The sequence below is a fragment of the Heptranchias perlo genome, chromosome 2 (assembly GCF_035084215.1).
Source record: "Heptranchias perlo isolate sHepPer1 chromosome 2, sHepPer1.hap1, whole genome shotgun sequence".
Taxonomy (NCBI): domain Eukaryota; kingdom Metazoa; phylum Chordata; class Chondrichthyes; order Hexanchiformes; family Hexanchidae; genus Heptranchias; species Heptranchias perlo.
In genome coordinates this window covers 39,769,046-39,787,774 of record NC_090326.1, presented here as the reverse complement: position 1 = coordinate 39,787,774, position 18,729 = coordinate 39,769,046, and the positions used below count along the sequence as shown (strand labels likewise).

The 18,729-nt window shown below is 43.6% G+C and overlaps 1 protein-coding gene across 1 annotated transcript in view; it reads left to right on the top strand.

Moving 5' to 3' along the window:
* Positions 1 to 16,192, top strand: part of si:dkey-154p10.3 (oocyte zinc finger protein XlCOF6) — a 46,291-nt gene extending 30,099 nt beyond the window's left edge. Inside the window, exons 5-7 of the mRNA XM_068001773.1 lie at positions 4,274 to 4,407; positions 9,819 to 9,942; positions 14,031 to 16,192. Of these exons, the coding sequence (XP_067857874.1) occupies positions 4,274 to 4,407; positions 9,819 to 9,942; positions 14,031 to 14,202 (430 nt within the window). The 3' untranslated portion in view covers positions 14,203 to 16,192. The remainder of the gene's footprint in view (positions 1 to 4,273; positions 4,408 to 9,818; positions 9,943 to 14,030) is intronic.
* Positions 16,193 to 18,729: the final 2,537 nt, after the last annotated feature.

Here is an 18,729-nt window from a genome sequence, read left to right as displayed (position 1 = left end):
TTAAGAGAAACTAAAAAGAAATCTGTACTTGTTGCACATCAGATTTTTGACAAATCAGGTTTGGACTCAAATGTTCAGTGTCCTGAAGAATCTAGCCTGAACTAAATGTCATTTCTGGAGTTCCTGGGTGCATTTCTTTTTGTTGCTATTCTTCTTTACAGTTCCCTCTCAGCACACCATTCCCTATCCACGTGGAAGGCCAGTTGGCCAGTTCACAAGCTCCTGCCAATGCTCCTCTTGACTGACCCGCTGAAACTCGATCTGTTGTGTTTCGGAGAAGTACACAGTTATACAGTTAAAATTAAATGTTGCACCTTAGTGATATCCTGCTTATTGGTAGTTAGTTTATGTTTTAATTGGGGATAGGAACCATCATAGTAAGTGGTTCAAATACTTGTCTGGTCAGAATTTTTGAAGAGTATTTTTTAAATAGAATTAAGTACTGTAGTTAATTCATCTAATTTCATTTACATTACAATCACTGCAACAAAAAAAATGTGCACTTTGAAAAGTCCACATCAATGCAAGTCTTTGCCCTTTCTGCTACCTTTCTGGTGTGTGTCATGTTTGACTCGTATCTTTTTACTTTTTTTCCTTTTGGAACAGAATTTAATTGCTATCTTTTGATCTCACTAATTCACCTGTTGAAGTAGCAATTATGGGGAATAATGCATATGGGTCTTTGCCAGACTTGCATTGCGTATGTATTTTATAAAAACACTGTCATTCCAGCTACATGTTATTCTCTGTAGTCTATAGAAGCTGTGGTGATGTAGTTTGGCTCCTTGAACTTTACCTCCATACTGGTTATGGATCAAACTTCTATTTACTCATGCCCAACAGATCTGATGACAAGAGGTCACTTGACTTGGAGGTCAGTTTGCAGTGCAAAGAGTGTCAGCCTTGGCTCAGTGGCAGCACTCTCGCCTTTGAGTTAGTAGGTTGTGGGTTTAAGCCCCGTTCCAGAGACTTGAGCACATATCTAAGCTAATACTTCAGTGCAATCCTGAGGGAGTGCTGCATTGTCGGAGGTCTTCTGGATGAGACGTTAAACCGCGGGTCCCATGTAACAGATCCTATTCAAAGAAGAGCAGGGGAGTTCTCCCGGTGTCCTGACCAATATTTATCCATCTACCAACACTACTAAAACAGATTATCTGGGACCTTGCTGTGTGCAAATTAGCTACTGCCTTTCCTACATTATAACAGTGACTACACTTCAAAAATACGTCATTGACTATAAAGCGCTTTGGGACGTCCTGAGGTTATGAAAGGTGCTATATAAATGCAAGTACTTTCCCTTTCTCAGAAGATCACAGTATAACATGAAACAGTTGAAGTGAGTCGTGTGTCCTTGTGACAAATGCTTTGCCCATGAGGTTTAGTTGAATCCTTTTTGAGGATGGCTGTAGTGCATCCTATCTTAGCTTACGATATTATCTGGTGTCTAAATTTGATTATGGTAAAACTTCAATCCCAAACACCATGTTTATTTCCATATTATTTATCCAGCTTTTTATATAATAAATGGTCTGCCAGTATATCCTAGATTGAAGAGATCTTATAGTGTAACCAATCTTCTACAGTCAAAATTGTTCAAGCTTCAAACAATAATGTACCTTGTTTTTTTTAAATGCCTGTCACCTGTGAAATCCAACATTGGACCTGCTGTAATATAATGAAGCCAACTTCGGTGGGGGCCTAGAACAGGTGGTAACAGACCAACTGGCCAGTATACACCCTGCCCCTTTTCTGTTCCATTGACCTCCATCCAATGTGTTTATAAATGCAAGTTGCTGTTAATTTAGTGCCTTAAACATCCCAAGGTGCTACACAGAGGCATGATCGGACAAAAAATGGACACTGAACCAAAGAGGACGTATTAAGAGGGGTGATTCAAAGGTGGATTTTAAGGAGGGTCTTAAAGGAGGAGAGGGAGGTGGAGAGACGTTGGGGTTTAGGGAGAGGCATGCCTTCCAAAGATGGGAGCAGGGGATGTACAATTCCTCCAAATGTACAGTTGGAGGAATGGAGAATTTTTTTTGGGGTGGGGGGGTTTGCACTTGTTAATCCTTTGATCTGTCAACATGTATTTTACAACATTACATCAGCCCCGCCTTTCTTCTTTTGTTTATAATATGTAGGCCTCTGCTGACTTTACTAAAGTTCAGCTTCTAATTATGTTCTCAGAACTTGACAGTGTTGCTAATAGTCTGGTTGTGATAATTGGCCTCAACCATGTGTCTGCATTTAATCTAAGGATGTAATGTACATCTTAGATAGGCTTGGCAGTGTCTTTTCATGGATCACCTGTGATTGCAAGATGTCAGCCACGTAGTTTATATATAGGGAGGGGCACCTGAGAGATGGTGGTATAAATATGATTTTAAAAAAAAATCAAAATGTGTATTAAAATATCCACATTTATAATGTTCCACCCTTCCACTTTTCTCCCCATCCTTCCCAAAGACTATGCAGACCCTCAGTTAGGGTGCTGTTTGTCCTCTGATAACTTGCCTAAGTGGTCATCTTTATTTGGGCGATAGATGCTGAATTTTGGCAAGCTGTTTGATCGTGCAGCTGAGCCAATCTTGCGATCACCCGATGTCTAAATGCGCACTTTACATTAGGGATTCTTGGATAACAAGCAGGTACAGGAACCCTAGCTGAGATTTCTTTTCACCCCACTTCCATAAACCGGATGCTGAGGCCAATTGGCTGAGATCAGCTAGTTCAGCACAAGAGTGGGCATCAAACCCGGTGCCTTCTTGCATTGCATGGTTTAGTGCTACATTGGGCAGCATAGGTAACAGTATCATGTTTGAGTCAGAAGATTGTGGGTTTAAGCTCCACTCGGGATTTAAGCACTGAGGGAGTGCTGCATTGTTGCAGATGCTATCATTCAGATGAGATGTTAAACTGAAGCCTTGTTCACCTGTTTAGGTGGATATAAAAGATCCCATGGTACTATTCAAACAAGATCAGGGAGTTCTACTATTTCCTGGACAACATTCCTCCCTCCACCGATAACACCAAAAGAAATCATCAAACTTCTGTAGTAATAGCTAGCTGCTTTTATTTCCAGACCCTCTAGAATATTCAGTCAAAGAATAACAAAAGCAACACAAGAGATACCTTGGAGTGTAATTGCTACAATGGGCATACTCATATCAAAGGGCCATCTAGTGTTCAGTTAACAATGCAAGTACCATACATATCAATTGTTATTAGGAGTAGAAGATCAAAGTCAAACATATTTGGACTGAAAAGCAGATCATCTTAACAAGCTTAAAATAGATTGCAGGTTGGACTGTGGAAAATTTGACGTGACAATGGCCCCGAGTTTAACTGCCCCCATCTGCCAGAAACCGGGCGTGGGGCTGTTAAAATAATGGGTGCCAGTTACCCCCACCGATCCCGCAGGAAGGAATGGGGTGTCCTGTTTTAAATATGCAAATCAGGTCTGATGTCACCAGGACCCGATCTGCAATTTCAGAGGCCTGGGGTGGGGGAAGGTGGTGAGGGGAGAGGAGGCAGTGTCAGCTTCCCTGTCAGGCAAAACCTGCTGGGAGCTGGATCATTAAGTTTTAAGTTTATTTTGGTAAGTTTTAAATTAATTTTTCAGGTTATCTTGAGGGACAGGAGGCCTCCCTTGAACCGGGCTCCCCACCCCCAATCGCAGCAAGAACCACCCCCTGCCCCCGGCTCCGATCGTGGCTCTGTTCACAGCTTTCCCGCCCACCCCCCCCCCACCCCCGCAATCCAACTGCGGGCCCGAGCCCCGAACTCCACTAGCTGCCAGGGACCATGGGGACGGTCCCCGGCTGCGGCCTTCTGCCACCTGCAGGCCAGGCTGTTGACCGGGAGACTGCAGCATTTTATTTAAATGAAGCCCTGCCTTTGAGATCAGCGGCGCCTCCATGTCCCTGGTCTTGCCAGGTTTTTCGACTGATTATCGCCTCCCCTTAAAAGTCGGGGCTAAAATGTCTGTAATAACCACTTTGATGTAATGGTATTTGACTGCACTTGGTATGTTTCAGTACTGTTTAAACGTCATGGGACGTTTTGCTACGTTAAAGGCACTATATAAATGCAAGCACTTGTTGTCCTGCTTATGTTAATGTTAATAATTTAGAGTTCTCAATTTTATCCAGAAGAATAAGGGTTAAATATTCTTTATTACATGGCTGTAAACCATTGTAACCTTGAAGTGTGAATGAAAAGTGCAGCGAAATGTTTTGTGAAGGTGACAAGTCTGTTTCCTCCTGTATAGGAAATGCTCCTCTAAATTGGCACTCCAGAGACATATGGGAACACACACTGGTATAAAACCATTTCATTGTCAGCACTGTGATTATAAGACCCGACTAAAGGCATCACTAATACAGCACATGAGAATTCATACAGGTAAGAATAACGTACCACATATTAGACATATAAAGATTGGAGTCAAATCAGATGAATATTTTCAAATTACCTTAAGTGTGTTTTTCCCTCTTATTAGGGTATATAGTTCCTAAGTTCTCTCTCCTAGTCTCCTGTATGGTTTCTGTGGATCTGGAAGCCCAGGGAGCATCACTAACATGCTCCCAGTCTTTCCTTCATTAACTCTCTTGAGTTGGCCATAGGGAGGTCCACGAGATGACCTAAAAATGACTCTGATTTTCCCTCCCACCTCTTGCCATGAAGAGGGGCCTGACTTGGCACTTAATATTTCCTGCCCCCACCCCTCCCTCCAACCACACACTAAGGAAGAGGGAAGAAAATTAGCCAGGGTTCTTATTCCTGATCACTATCCAATGGTCCCTGCGGAAAAGTGTGTATGTGTGGATATCAGATGAGGTTGTATAATCTATCAACGCTCACTCTCCTGACTCACCTCCTGACTCCTCAAAGCCTTTCCACCATCTACAAGGCACAAGTCAGGAGTGTGATGGAATACTCTCCACTTGCCTGGATGAGTGCAGCTCCAACAACACTCAAGAAGCTCAACGCCATCCAGGACAAAACAGCCTGCTTGATTGGCACCCCATCCACCACCCTGTGCTCGTATGTGGTCACTTGAGTGGCCACTGGAGGGTAACTGATGCTAATGGAACTGCAACCCAAAACAGCACAACTCAGATTAGGCATTCTATGGAACCGGGAGAGTCAAACCCATGTCCTACCACTCTGTGGCACAGTGTCTTGATCCTCAAATACAGTGCACTGTCTAAAGTTTTTTTATAATTTTTTTTAAAAAGGGTGATGTTTGAGGGGGCGGGGTGGGGTTGGGGGAATTGTAGGTCTGGAAGAGGTTACAGAGGTAGGGAAATCCACGGCCACGAAAGGATTTAAACACGAAGATGAGAATTTTAAATTGAGGTGTTGAAGGACTAGGAACCATTGTAGGTCAGCGAGGACAAGGGTGATGAATGAGCAGGACTTGGTGCGAGAAAGGATATGGGCAGTAGAGTTTTCGATAAGTGGAAGTTGATGTAGAATGGGAGGCCAACCAGGAGTGCATTGGAATAGTTAAGTCTAGAGGTGACAAAGATATGGATGAGGGTTTCAATGGCAGATAGGCTGAGGTAGGGACGGAAGCAGGCAATGTTAGAGGTGGAAGTGGGCAATATTCATGGTGAAGGGGATATGAGGTCGGAAGCTCATCTTGGGATTGAATAGGATGTCGAGGTTGCAAACAGCCTGGTTCAACCTGAAATAGTGATTGGGGAGAGAATGGAATCGGTGACAAGGGTATGGACTTTGTGGAGAGGCCGAAGGCTATGGCTTTGGTCATCCCAAGATTATTTGTGTTCATCCAAGACTGGATGTTGGACAAGCAGTCTGACAGTAGAAAGAGTAGAGGGGTTGAGAGAGGTGGTGGAGATGTAGAGCTGGATATCATCTGCGCACATGTGGAAGCCAAATGTGCAAATGATGTTGAAAGGAGGAGGGATAGATCCTTGGAGAATCTGGACATAATGGTGTCGGCGGGCAAAGACACCAATACTAGAGATTCTCTGCCTAGGATTGGATAGGTAAGATTGGAACCAAGTGAGGGGGGGCATTGGAGGAGGACTGAGAGGTTGATGATGTTAAAAGCTGCAGTGAAGTTGGGGAGGACGAGGAGGGACAATACACAATGGTGACAATCACAGAGGATGCTGTTCATGACTTTGATTAGAGCCGTTTTGCTGCTTTCGGAGGGGCAGAAACTTGATTGAAGAGATTCAAACAGGGAGTTGCAGGAGAGATTGTTACAGATTTGGGAGGTGATAACATGTCCAAGGACTTTGGAGAGGACAGGGAGGTTGGAGATGGGGGCAGTGGTTTGCGAGGGTCAAGGATGAGGTTTTTTGAGAAGGGAAGTGAAGATGCCGATTTTGAAAGAGAAGTGGACCGTACCTGAAGAGAGTGATCCTAGAGTAGTGGGCAGTTTTGGTTGGGCTAGTGAGGCCCAATAGAGCTTAATGTGGTCCAGCCAGATCTAGTAATGGATGGCTAAACAAGTTGTGCGCCAGATATGCTCAAGTTTGGACTTAAGGGAGTGAAGATGGGGGCCATACTAAAGGAGCAACCAGGATGGAGACAATGAAGGTTTTACTGGGGACGAGGTTATCTAAGGTAGAGGTGAGGAAGTGGCTAAGCCAATCAACAGCTGCAGAGGCATTGTGGCAAATGGAGGGTCAAAGGAGTTGGCAGTTTGAAAGTGCAGCTGTAAGCGACTTGGAGACCATCCTTTCCGGGGCAGACGCAGAAGGAAGTGGACATAGAAGGGACTGGGGGATCTAGGTGGTGAGGGACACAAAGAAGCGATCAAAAGATGGCCTTGTCATTGACCAAGGCTAAGGGAGGTGGTGGATATGGGTAGGAGAACTTATATGGAAGGAGAAGTTGAGGGAGAACAGGTGGGTAGTAAATTCAAAATAATGCAAAGCTTGAGTACTATTTTCAAAACTTGATCAGTTTTTTTCTTCAATTTAGTCACGCAAATCGACAAAATTGCTTTTAACTGAGATCTTCCTTTTTGTGATTTAATTTGCCTCCATAACAACAGTGATTGCACTTCAGAAAGTAATCTGTTGGTTATAAAGTGCTTTGGGAGGTCAGTGTTTGTGATAGAACACTTAATTTAGGAATCAGAGAAGTATTTTTTCAAGTTTCTTTTTGAGAAGAACACAATGTACTTGTCCCCTTCCCCTTGCATTATCTTGGTTATTTTTATTTGTTTGTGGGATGTGGGCGTCGCTGTCGAGGCCAGCATTTATTGCCCATCCCTAATTGCCCTTGAGAAGGTGGTGGTGAGCTGCCTTCTTGAACCGCTGCAGTCCGTGTGATGAAGTTTCTCCCACAGTGCTGTTAGGTAGGGAGTTCCAGGATTTTGACCCTGCGACGATGAAGGAACGGCGATATATTTCCAAGTCGGGATGGTGTGTGACTTGGAGGGGAACGTGCAGGTGGTGTTGTTCCCATGTGCCTGCTGCCCTTGTCCTTCTAGGTGGTAGGGGTCGCAGGTTTGGGAGGTGCTGTCGAAGAGGCCTTGGCGAGTTGCTGCAGTGCATCCTGTGGATGGTACACACTGCAGCCACTGTGCGCCGGTGGTGAAGGGAGTGAATGTTTAGGGTGGTGGATGGGGTGTCAATGTCCTGGATGGTGTCGAGCTTCTTGAGTGTTGTTGGAGTTGCACTCATCCAGGCAAGTGGAGAATATTCCATCACACTCCTGACTTGTGCCTTGTAGATGGTGGAAAGGCTTTGGGGAATCAGGAGGTGAGTCACTCGCCGCAGAATACCCAGCCTCTGACCTGCTGTTGTAGCCACAGTATTTATATGGCTGATCCAGTTAAGTTTCTGGTCAATGGTGACCCCGATCTTTGATGAATTTGTTTGAAGGATTACTATGTATGCAAATTGTACTTCCATGAACATGACTTCTCTCTTTCAGACAATGAAGATTACCGTGTATGAGCTGCTGAGTTATTGCACAGCTATTTCTTGTATATATTATGGTATGCCATTGTTGGGTCTCTTCAATGCACTGGCTATTCAGGTTCTGAATATTGACTTCTCCAATATGATGTGGGGCCAAGTACAATGTGATGTGTTACAATAATGCTCACATTGAGTTCACTGTGGTCAAGATTCTGGAGTACAAAGGACAATGAAAACTAAGTCAATAGATAGAAAACTCGGGCAGGGTATATAACGGGCGGCCGATCTGATACCACCCATACTGCCCCCCTCCCCCCCGACCCGTCCACCCATAGCATTCTACACAAATACTTGAACACTTTTAAAATAATGCAGTTTGCAGATCTGTGAGAAAAAACAGGGAATTACAGACTAGTTAGCCTAACATCATTAGTGGGGAAAACGCTAGAGTCTGTTATAAAAGATGTGATAACAGAACACTTGGAAGGTATTAACGGGATTGGACAAAGTCAGCATGGGTTTATGAAAGGGAAATCATGCTTAACAAATCTACTGGAGATTTTTGAGGATGTAACTAGTAGAATAGATAGGGGAGAACCCGTGGTGTGGTGTATTTGGATTTTCAGAAGGCTTTTGATAAGGTCCCACACAAGAGGTTAGTGTGCAAAATTAAAGCACATGGGATTTGGAGGAATATACTGGCATGGATTGAGAATTGGTTGACAGACAGGAAACAGAGAGTAGGAATAAACGGGTCTTTTTCCGGGTGGCAGGCAGTGACTAGTGGGGTACCGCAGGGATCAGTGCTTGGGCCCCAGCTATTCACAATATATATCAATGATTTGGATGAGGGAAGTAAATGTAACATTTCCAAGTTTGCAGACGACCCAAAGCTGGGGTGGAATGTGAGCTGTGAGGAGGATGCAAAGAGGCTCCAAAGTGATTTAGACAAGTTGGGTGAGTGGGCAAGAACATGGCAGATACAGTATAATGTGGATAAATGTGAGGTTATCCACTTTGGTTGTAAAAACAGAAAGGCAGATTATTATCTGAATGGTGATAGATTGGTAAAAGGGGAGGTGGAACGAGACCTGGGTGTCCTTGTACACCAGTCGCTGAAAGCGAGCATTCAGGTGCAGCAAGCAGTTAGGAAGGCGAATGGTATGTTGGCCTTCATTGCAAGAGGATTTGAGTACAGGAGCAGGGATGTCTTACTGCAGTTATACAGAGCCTTGGTGAGACCACATTTGGAGTATTGTGTGCAGTTTTGGTCTCCTTATCTGAGGAAGGATGTCCTTGCCATGGAGGGAGTGCAACGAAGGTTTACTAGACTGATTCCTGGGATGGCAGGACTGACGTATGAGGAGAGCTTGGGTCGACTAGGCCTATATTCACTGGAGTTTAGAAGAATGAGAGGTGATCTCATCGAAACATATAAAATCCTAACAGGACTAGATGCAGGGAGGATGTTACCGATGGCTGGGGAGTCCAAAATCAGGGGTCACAGTCTCAGGATACGGGGTATGCCATTTAGAACGGAGATGAGGAGAAATTTCTTCACTCAGAGGGTGGTGAACCTGTGGAATTCTCTACCACACAAGGCAGTGGAGGCCAAGTGATTAGATGTATTCAAGAAGGAGATAGATATATTTCTTAATGCTAAAGGGATCAAGGGATATGGGGAAAAAGTGGGAACAGAGTACTGAGTTAGACGATCAGCCATGATCATTTTGAATCGTGGAGCAGGCCCGAATGGCCTACTCTTGCTCTGATTTTCTATGTTTCTATGTGTTGCAGAGAAGTTAGGGGAGGAGAAATGGAAGTAATTGTTGTATTTTTGAATTGCACATATTCATCTAAATGAGGTGGTTTTACATAGTGTTTTATCTTTGTTCGTCTCCAAAGGTGAGAAGCCCTTCAAGTGTACAATCTGTCAATATGCCTCCATTGATGCCAGCTCCCTGAGACGGCATTCCCGCACACATTCTACTGAGAAGCCTTACAAATGCCAGCTGTGCTCATATAGTTGGTGAGTGGATACGTTATCCATTATTATCCGGAGTACTCTTGTTCCTGACCTTATTTATCTTTCCCATCCTACGCACCCTAGGAACATTCACCATTACCCAACTGAGGGGACAGAAACCCTAACCCTCAATAAGTACTGTGCTGAAACGGCCAGTAAGAATCGTGCGCATTTGCTTTTTGGAAACTCTAAGAACATTTCGTCCCTTAACTTTGCATTTCCTGGGGGAGCCTCAGCTGAAATCAGAAACTTCCTGTGTGGGAAGAGCTCGGCAATCCGTTGTGGGAATGTGCTAAGAAAATGTGCAAATTTTATAAACAGCCCTAACAAATCCTGGCCGTTGGGGTAACAGTTTCTGAAATCAGCTGTATAATTTGTTGTCTTTGTGGATGTCAGCTGCTGTGGGGGGGGGGGGGGGCTTTCTCACCCATTGCAAGATTGTTTTAGTAACCAACCGAAAATGCTGTGTCTCTTCTCCCTCCCTTTTGATTTAAGTTTAAGTATTTTATTTTTCAGTATATTTGCTTTTATTGGCTGTTCCTTCAGCTGAGAATGATTTGCCTTTATGTGGAAAACTTAAAATCTTAAAGAAAAATAAATCGGGCAGTTGCATGATTATCATTAAAGCAGGAAGGAAATGGCAAAGAAATAAGAGGGCACATGAATTCCAAACTCTGCTGATTTTTGCTGTAGTATTGGCATATTGCAGGAAAATGGTTAGATCAACAGCATTTACAAGTGTTTTCCTGCAATATAACTTGTACTTTTGTCTTTGAGAGTTTGTGCCATTTAAACGTAAACACCAGCTCAGTAATTAAATGCATTGTTTGGAGTGGTATTGATGTATGCAAACCAATTGTTAGACCCTGTTCTGTGCCCAGCTAGCTGGATGCAATTGGGGTGTCAGTGGAGGTACTACAGTCAGCGTAACTGTTAGAAAGAAAAAAAATTGGCCAGCATTCATGCTTCTGTTTGTTGTCCAGTCATTAAACTCAACTGTAATGTATCCTCCCACAAACAATTAATATCCTGCTGACACTTTGGCCTAGGCTTTCCAATTGTTACACCAACAGCAACCCATTTAAAATGAATGGGTTACTGTCGGCATTACAAACGGAAAACCTACATCTTGCTATATGAGGCCACACAAAAAAAAAAATCACATTTTTCAATTTCAAAATTTCTATCTCCAGTAACATCTTATTTGCATTTCTGAGGGGACATGCTTCAAATAAATTATTTTTAAAAAATTATATTTAAAGGGAAAAAAATACTTAATGGAAAATAGGACAGGAACGCCTTGGGCACCCAGTGCCAGTTGTTTGATTCCTTATTTACCAATAAGACATTTCTTTTCACACAAAAGGTTGACAAAAGCCTAAGGACTTTTTGTCCCCGATATTTACGGGGAGGTAGAGGAGTGCAGGGAAACCCAGCAAGACCGAGGATGCAGAGGTCCTGCTGAATTTAACCGCAGGACCTCATTATAATGTTTTTCTTCCATTTCCTGCCCGGCAAACGGCCATATTGACAGGCTGGCCAGCAGTCGGGTGGGAAAAGCAGTGGCAGGAGGCCGCAGCCGGGGACCTTTGGGACGGTCCACGGCAATCGGGAGGGATGGAGCTACAGATCGGGCTTGGTGGGGGGGGGGGAAGGATGAGAGTGGCAATTGTTGGGGGGGGGGGTGGGGAGCTGTAGAGCGGAGCTTGGTTGGGGGGTGGGGAGTGGTCGCTGATCGCGGCAGGGGGAAGAGAGAGGCCGTGATCAGCAGGGGGGAGGCCGAAGGCTTCCTTGAGGGGCTGGGGGGAGCACTCCTGCTCCTCCTGACCCGCGAGGAGTGCTGGAAAAGGCACTTACCTCCATTTGACTGCTAGGTGTCCCGAGTCCTGGGAAACCCGGCTGGCACCTGTTAAATTTAAATCAGGCTGCCAATTGCACTGTGGGAGACTGATTTAAATATGTTAATGAATTGTCCCGCCTTTCGAGGGCAGGACACTCGCACGGTTCATTACCCATTGCCGTAAAAACGGCAACGGACACGTACGTGGCGGGTTGGGGATGTGTTCTCCGTTTTAAAATTTTTAACCCTCCCCCTGCCCCCGCCACGATCCTGCCCATCTTGGGGGCAGAGGGTATTAATATCGAGGCCTTTATTTTAAAACATTTTCCCTAACTAGTGGATTACATTTTTGTCTGCCACTGGGGGAAGAAGCTTCAAATTGAAACCAAATTTTCAAATAGCAAATGGGAGGTTAAGTCTGCATCCAAGTGCAGGGTTTCAATCTCATACCCACTATTGAGGATTTATAAGGTAGAGTTTCATGTTTTTGTCTCTTTGCCATCTCTAGTTTTCTTACTCTGTCCTTTGTCATCTTGGACTCAATTTGCATACTTGCTCTTGTGTACATTCTTTCTCTCGTTTTACTCACTGTTTTCTTTACTGTGCTGGTTTCTTTTGCTCTCTCCCTTTTGCTGTCTGTTTTTGTTGTTCTCACACTCCTTTGTTTCTGGTTCTCTTTTTTTTCCCCCTCTGTTTCTGTGTCTCTCTCCTTTGCTGTGACTGGTGCTCTATTTTTCATTTTGTTTGATGTGTTCCCACCATTCTTTGCCATTTTTGAGAGGAGTGTTCTTCTTTTTCTTACGTACTCAAAGCACGCGGCTCTGAATTGGAGAGATAATAAAAGATGAGTATTGCATTAAAATGGTTGCTCATAAAACAAGAATTGTATTGGGGAAACAGCCACATACCTAAAAACGTTAACAAGGGAATGGGAACATGTTGTAGCTTAGCAACCAAAGCATTTCATGACTTTTTTAGTGTTACTTCTGAATCTACTTTAATGACTCTCCTGTGTTTTTTGCACACTGTAGATTATACTGTTCTTGCTCAACTTCACTGACAGAATCTTGACTGAGGGGAGTTAATTTTTATACAGTAATTTAAGTGCTGTTGGGTGAACAATTCTGCCCTCAGACCTTGCTAAAATTAGTTCCCTCAAAAACAATGCACACGTTTTATAGAGCGAATAGTGGATTTGACTGCTTTTGAGGTTTTTTGCAAACTTGCCATTGACTTTTGTTACATGGGGACAACATAAGTGTGTGCAGAGAATTACATGAAAAGAAGATTAATTGACAGCCATAAATTAAAAGCGACTGATCAAATGAAAAACAATTATGGGATACGTGTTGAAAATTACTGGAACTTATGTATAGGTGAGCTGTGTGAATTTAAATGAGAGAGGAGGTATTTAATGCAAAGAAAAATCTTTCCTCTCTCTCTGAAGTTTTGATTTTAAAACCAGTTTGTTGGATTTTCTTTCTATTATATATTTTACATTTTGCAATTCCCTAAATAAGTTCAGAACGTTTTTTTTTTAAAGTACCAGGTGGAAATGACTCCAAAATAATTTTTCCAACTAATTAATGAACTACTAAGCCAGAGATATCAATGAATAGGTGTGACAGTTTAGATTTTCTGCATAAGCAAAAGAAATATTTTAGCATCAGTGTTTCTGCTTTGTAGGAAGGATTAAAGGAGAGATAATAATTGTATTGTGTTGATTAAAGGAGAGATGATAATTGTATTGTATTGCAATTAAAGCAATAAGACTGGCTGGACTATACTGGTCTGTCACTATTTGAAGTTGTAGCACTTTCTTCCTAATTGCCGTGAGCTAACTAACTGGTTAATTAAAGGAAATGGAACTTCTATAAAGCCTAATCTTATTATCTGCAAAGCAGTTGTGTCACAGGCTGCCATTTTTCTGGCTGCTGGTGGGCTGAGCATTCAGCCCACCGATGCTGTTTTTGCATTGTCAGCCTGCAGAGATCTTTGCAGCCAGCAGTAAACCTTAACAATCAGATAGCCAAAGTCACAATCGGATCTTTTATTGAATTGGGCACGCATAAGTTCACAAGCACACAGTTATTTTTGTACTGCCTCCTGCACTGTTAGCGGGAGATTTCAGAGACCAGGTAAAATGGAACTGCTTCTATCCAAAGTAGTTCTGCATAATATAAATGATACAGTACAAAGATGCATTGAAATCACAAGTTTAATGGTCCTTGATTATTCTTCTGTATTGCAGCATTCAGAAGAAGAGCCTGGACCTTCATGTGCGCAGGCATCACACGGGTGAGACATTTGGGTGTCACTTATGTGTCTATTCCTCTCCTGACAAGCAGCTCTTGCAAAAGCATCTGAAGAAACACCAGAAGGAGATGGAAGAATCATTACGGAGCATACAAACAGCCCCATAGAGTGGAGCCATTCACAGCAGAGCATTTTGTGGCAGCCCCCGACATCCTGCAAACTGGCGAATCGCAAGGATCTGTGAGATAGCACTTCTGCAAATTAGGGACTCTTTTCCTGTTTTTAAAGTGGGTCAGCTGGGCCAGCTGCTATTATCTCAGCACTGAAGGAGCTGGCAGCAATTACTAAACTCACTGATGGCTACGTGTACCTTCCAAGATTGTTAACATTCTGAAAGGAGCTTTGGTATGTCAAAGTTAGAATGTGCCAGTGAGCAGTGAGAAAGTTAACTGTACAACCCCTTGTGCTTACAGAAAATAGTATCTCTGTATTCCAGCCATTTAGACCTTTCACAACTGAGCATGCTCAACCCCAATGTTACCCCCTGCTTATTTATTATTCAAGGGAGAGTTTAATTTAATAAGGACAGTGTTTGCAGCATGGCTGACCAGAGAAACTAAAAATCCTTACAAACCAGAGAATGAAAATGACTCTCTTAATAAAAAAAAAAGCCACTGCTGTATACTTTTAGTATACTGTTAATAGACAGTGTTCCATTACTGTAACACTTGCATCTAAAAACAGAGCTGAAAAAAGCAAAAATGGCTTTTCTGCAGCTCTGTGCCATGTTTGGTTCTCGTCACACATTCTTATGGTCCAACTGTTGTTTAAGTATCCACTATTGCATCACCCAGAGGTTTGAAATGTTTCCATTACCACACAGCCTGCAGTTGAATAACAGCTAGTTGCTTGCAATAGAAAAACTTAATTGATTTTAGATTTTGATTATTTCATTCTTATCTGAAGTTCTCAACAAATGCAATGAAGCTGCTAATTAAAAATAAACTAATACCGACATTTAAACAAAGTTACAAAGTAACAGACGATGAGGTACTAGTAATGCATTTTTCCTGAAGAAACGATAGCCTAAGAATTACATTTGACAATATTAGTGGGGGAACACTTAATGCATTGGTATAATATTCCTCTTTGGGTGTCTACCTTGACTCAATGGTAGCACTTTACCAATGCTGCACTGTTGGAGGTATAGTCTTTCAAATGAGACATTAAACCGAGGCCCTGTCTGCCCCCTCTGGTGGATGTAGAAGGACCTATGGCACTTTTCAAAGAAGAGCAGTTATGCTGGTGTCCTGGCCGACGTTTATCCCTCAATCAGCATCAGTAAAACTGATTGTCTGGTCATTAATCTCACTGCTGTTTGTGGGACCTTGTGCGCAAATTGGTTGCTGTGTTTCCCTACACTACAACAGTGACTACACTTCAAAAGAACTTCATTGCCTGTGAAGCGTTTTGGGAGTCCTGCAGTTGTGAAAGGTGCTATATAAATGCTAGTTTGTTCTTCTTTTTCTTTCTCTGTTAATTTAACAAAGGCATTAACCCATGTAAAATAAATGGGTTGACGCCGTAGTTAAAATAGCAGATAGAGGAAAGTCATACCAAAGTGTCAAGTGTTCCCCTGTTAATATTGTCAAAAGTAACTTCTAGACTAATTTCTCAATTTTGTAAGAAAAATATGTATCGGTTTGGCCATTCTATTGATTAGCATGGATTAACTGAAGAGTCAGTCCCTTTAAATTTCTTGGAATACCATGCATATAGCTAAAGATTGAAATAGGATTGCAAGCAGATACAAAACTTAATTGTGGAAGTGATGTTGAAATATTTGAGCTAAATAAGGTGGTATTGCCAAAGAGAAACAACCTATAGTACAGTTGATCATTAATACTTCACTTGCAATCTAGAGATGCACAGAGTGACATGGTAACACAAGAAATGTGGGGCCAGTATATTCTAGAGCTGCAGATCAGGGTGTGAATTGTTGTTTGTGCTGCGTTCAGGTGCCTCAATCCAGGCAAAGAAATGTAAAATTCCAATGCCAAATTAAGCACAGCTGTCATGTTAAAATTATTAACTCTCAAGATGTGACCATGAGAACTTCCCTGCTAAACCATTACATTTTCTCCTTGGCCTTTTAAATTTTTTGGAACTGTTTCTTGTGTTTGTGTCGGTTTGTTTTGTTGAAGCCTGGCTTTCAGCAATTCTGTACGGCTGCTTTCAGTATTCTGAAGGGAAGTTACATTTGCATACTAATTTGCTGATTCCAATGTCTTTTTTGGAATACTAAAAGACTCAAACCCCTAGTGTGCATGGATTTTGAGTTGGCCGAGACCCAGCTCCTTTGTTGTTTCTAATTTCTGAAACAACTCAAGAGCCTCTCGCATTACGTTAGTTCTCTCTGCTGTCAACGTACAATAGACAGCACTAAGAAAATAAATATATGGTGGCCTCCGTATGACCGACTAGAACCTCTCCTGATGACCTTCTGAACGTGCTGAATTGGCTTAATGTGCCTGTATCATCAGATAACGTTCCCTGCGACCTTTCTGGTTTGTGAAGCTAGATACCATACCATAAGAACATAAATAGGAGCAGGAGTAGGCCATACAGCCCCTCGAGGCTCAAGGAGCCGAAAGGCCTACTCCTGCTCCTATCTCTTATTGTCTCTTATGGTCTTATGGCCTGCTCCGCCATTCAATAAGATCATAGCTGATCTTCTACCTCAGCTCCACTTTCCCACCCGATCCCCATAATTCCTTGGTTCCCTTAGCATCCTAATATCCATCGATCTCAGCCTTGCATATTCTCGACGACTGAGAATCCACAGCCCTCTGGGATAGAGAATTCCAAAGATTCACAACCCTCTGAGTGAAGAAATTCCTCCTCATCTCAGTCCTAAATGGCCGACCCCTTGTCCTGAGCTTATGCCTCCTAGTTCTAGACTCTCCAGCCAAGGGAAACAGCCTCTCAGCATCTATCCTGTCGAGCCCTCTCAGAATCTTATATATTTCAATTAGATCACCTCTCATTCTTCTAAACTCCAGAGAGTATAGGCCCATTATACTCAATCTCTCCTCATAGGACAACCCTCTCATCCCAGGAATCAATCTGATGAACCTTTGTTGCACTGCCTCTAAGGCAAGTATAGCCTTCCTTAACTAAGGAGACCAAAACTGTACACAGTACTCCAGGTGTGGTTTCACCAAAGCCCTGTACAATTGCAGCAAAACTTCCTTACTCTTATACTCCAACCCTTTGCAATAAAGGCCAACATTCCATTTGCCTTCCTAATTGCTTGCTGTACCTGCATGTTAACTTTCTGTGCTTCTTGTACAAGGATATCCAAATCTTTCTGAACACCTACATTTAATAGTTCCTAACTATTTAAAAAATATTCTGTTTTTCTATTCTTCCTACCAAAGTGAATAATCTCACATTTCCCCACATTATACGCCATCTGCCACCTTGACCACTCACGTAACCTGCCTATATGCCTTTGCAGACTCTTTGGGGTTGATTTTAGCCGAGCGGGTGCGTTCGGGGCGGGGGGGCTCCGAAAATTCAGGATTCCCGGGGCGGGTCCGAAGCCCGGCTCCAACCCGCCGACTTCCGGGTTCCCCAATGACGCACTTAGATGCGCGCGCAGGCCCCGCAAGCTGGTGGGATCCCACTTAAAGCAATTAATTTGATAGTTCAGGTCGTTTGCAGACCTGATTAGGAGGATATTTTAGGAGGGATGGGATTTTCATCTAAACTGAGGGGAAACACTCCCAGTTGAAACAGACGTGTTGCAGCACCAGCCTGTGGGATCTGCAAAGGTCCATTTGACAGGTGTGGGGGGAGACCGTCACTCATTGCAGGAGGCCACTCTGTCACTTTGGACAAAGTTTGGCCTGCACCACCCTCCTCCAAACTCTAAAATTCACCAACTTGGAACCTCAATCCTGGTGTGCAGACACATTTGCCTACCTTGCGGACCCCCTCAGATGTACATCTTCCGGATGGGGGCTGCCATAGCTGCAGTCATGACCTCCTCGGAGGACGAACAGCATCACCAGCCTCGTCGGCCACGCCGTCCACCTCAGACACGTGGAGCTCCATAACACAGTGCTGTAACACATCCACTTGCACAGCAGGAGGGAGGGCAAGCGCAGAGAGAGATGCGTTGCAGAAGGCACTACCCTCGCCACAGGGTCTACAGACTGAGGCTCAGCTTCCTAGACCTCTCTGAGGAGCAGTGGATACGGAGGCTCAGAGTCAGTCGCCAGGTAGTTGCGGACATCTGCAGCCTCCTTAATGACTAGCTGCTCCTGGATGGACCGAGCACCATCTTCTTGCCTGTCGCTGTCAAAGTCAACACTGCCCTCAACTTCTTCGCCTCCAGATCCTTCCAGGGTGCCAATGGGGACATCGCCGGGGTCTCTCAGTCGTCTGCACACAAGTGCATAAGGCAGGCCACTGACTGCTTGTTCTGCAGGGCCTCGCACTATATCAACTTCCCCATGGATGACCTCAGCCAAACGGAGAGGGCAGTGGGATTCCACGCTGTGGCTGGCTTCCCACGGGTGCAGGGTGTAATCGATTGCACCCATATAGCAATCCAAGCACCTCCACACGAACCAGAACTGTTCATCAACAGGAAGGGCTATCACTCCATCAACACTCAGCTCATCTGT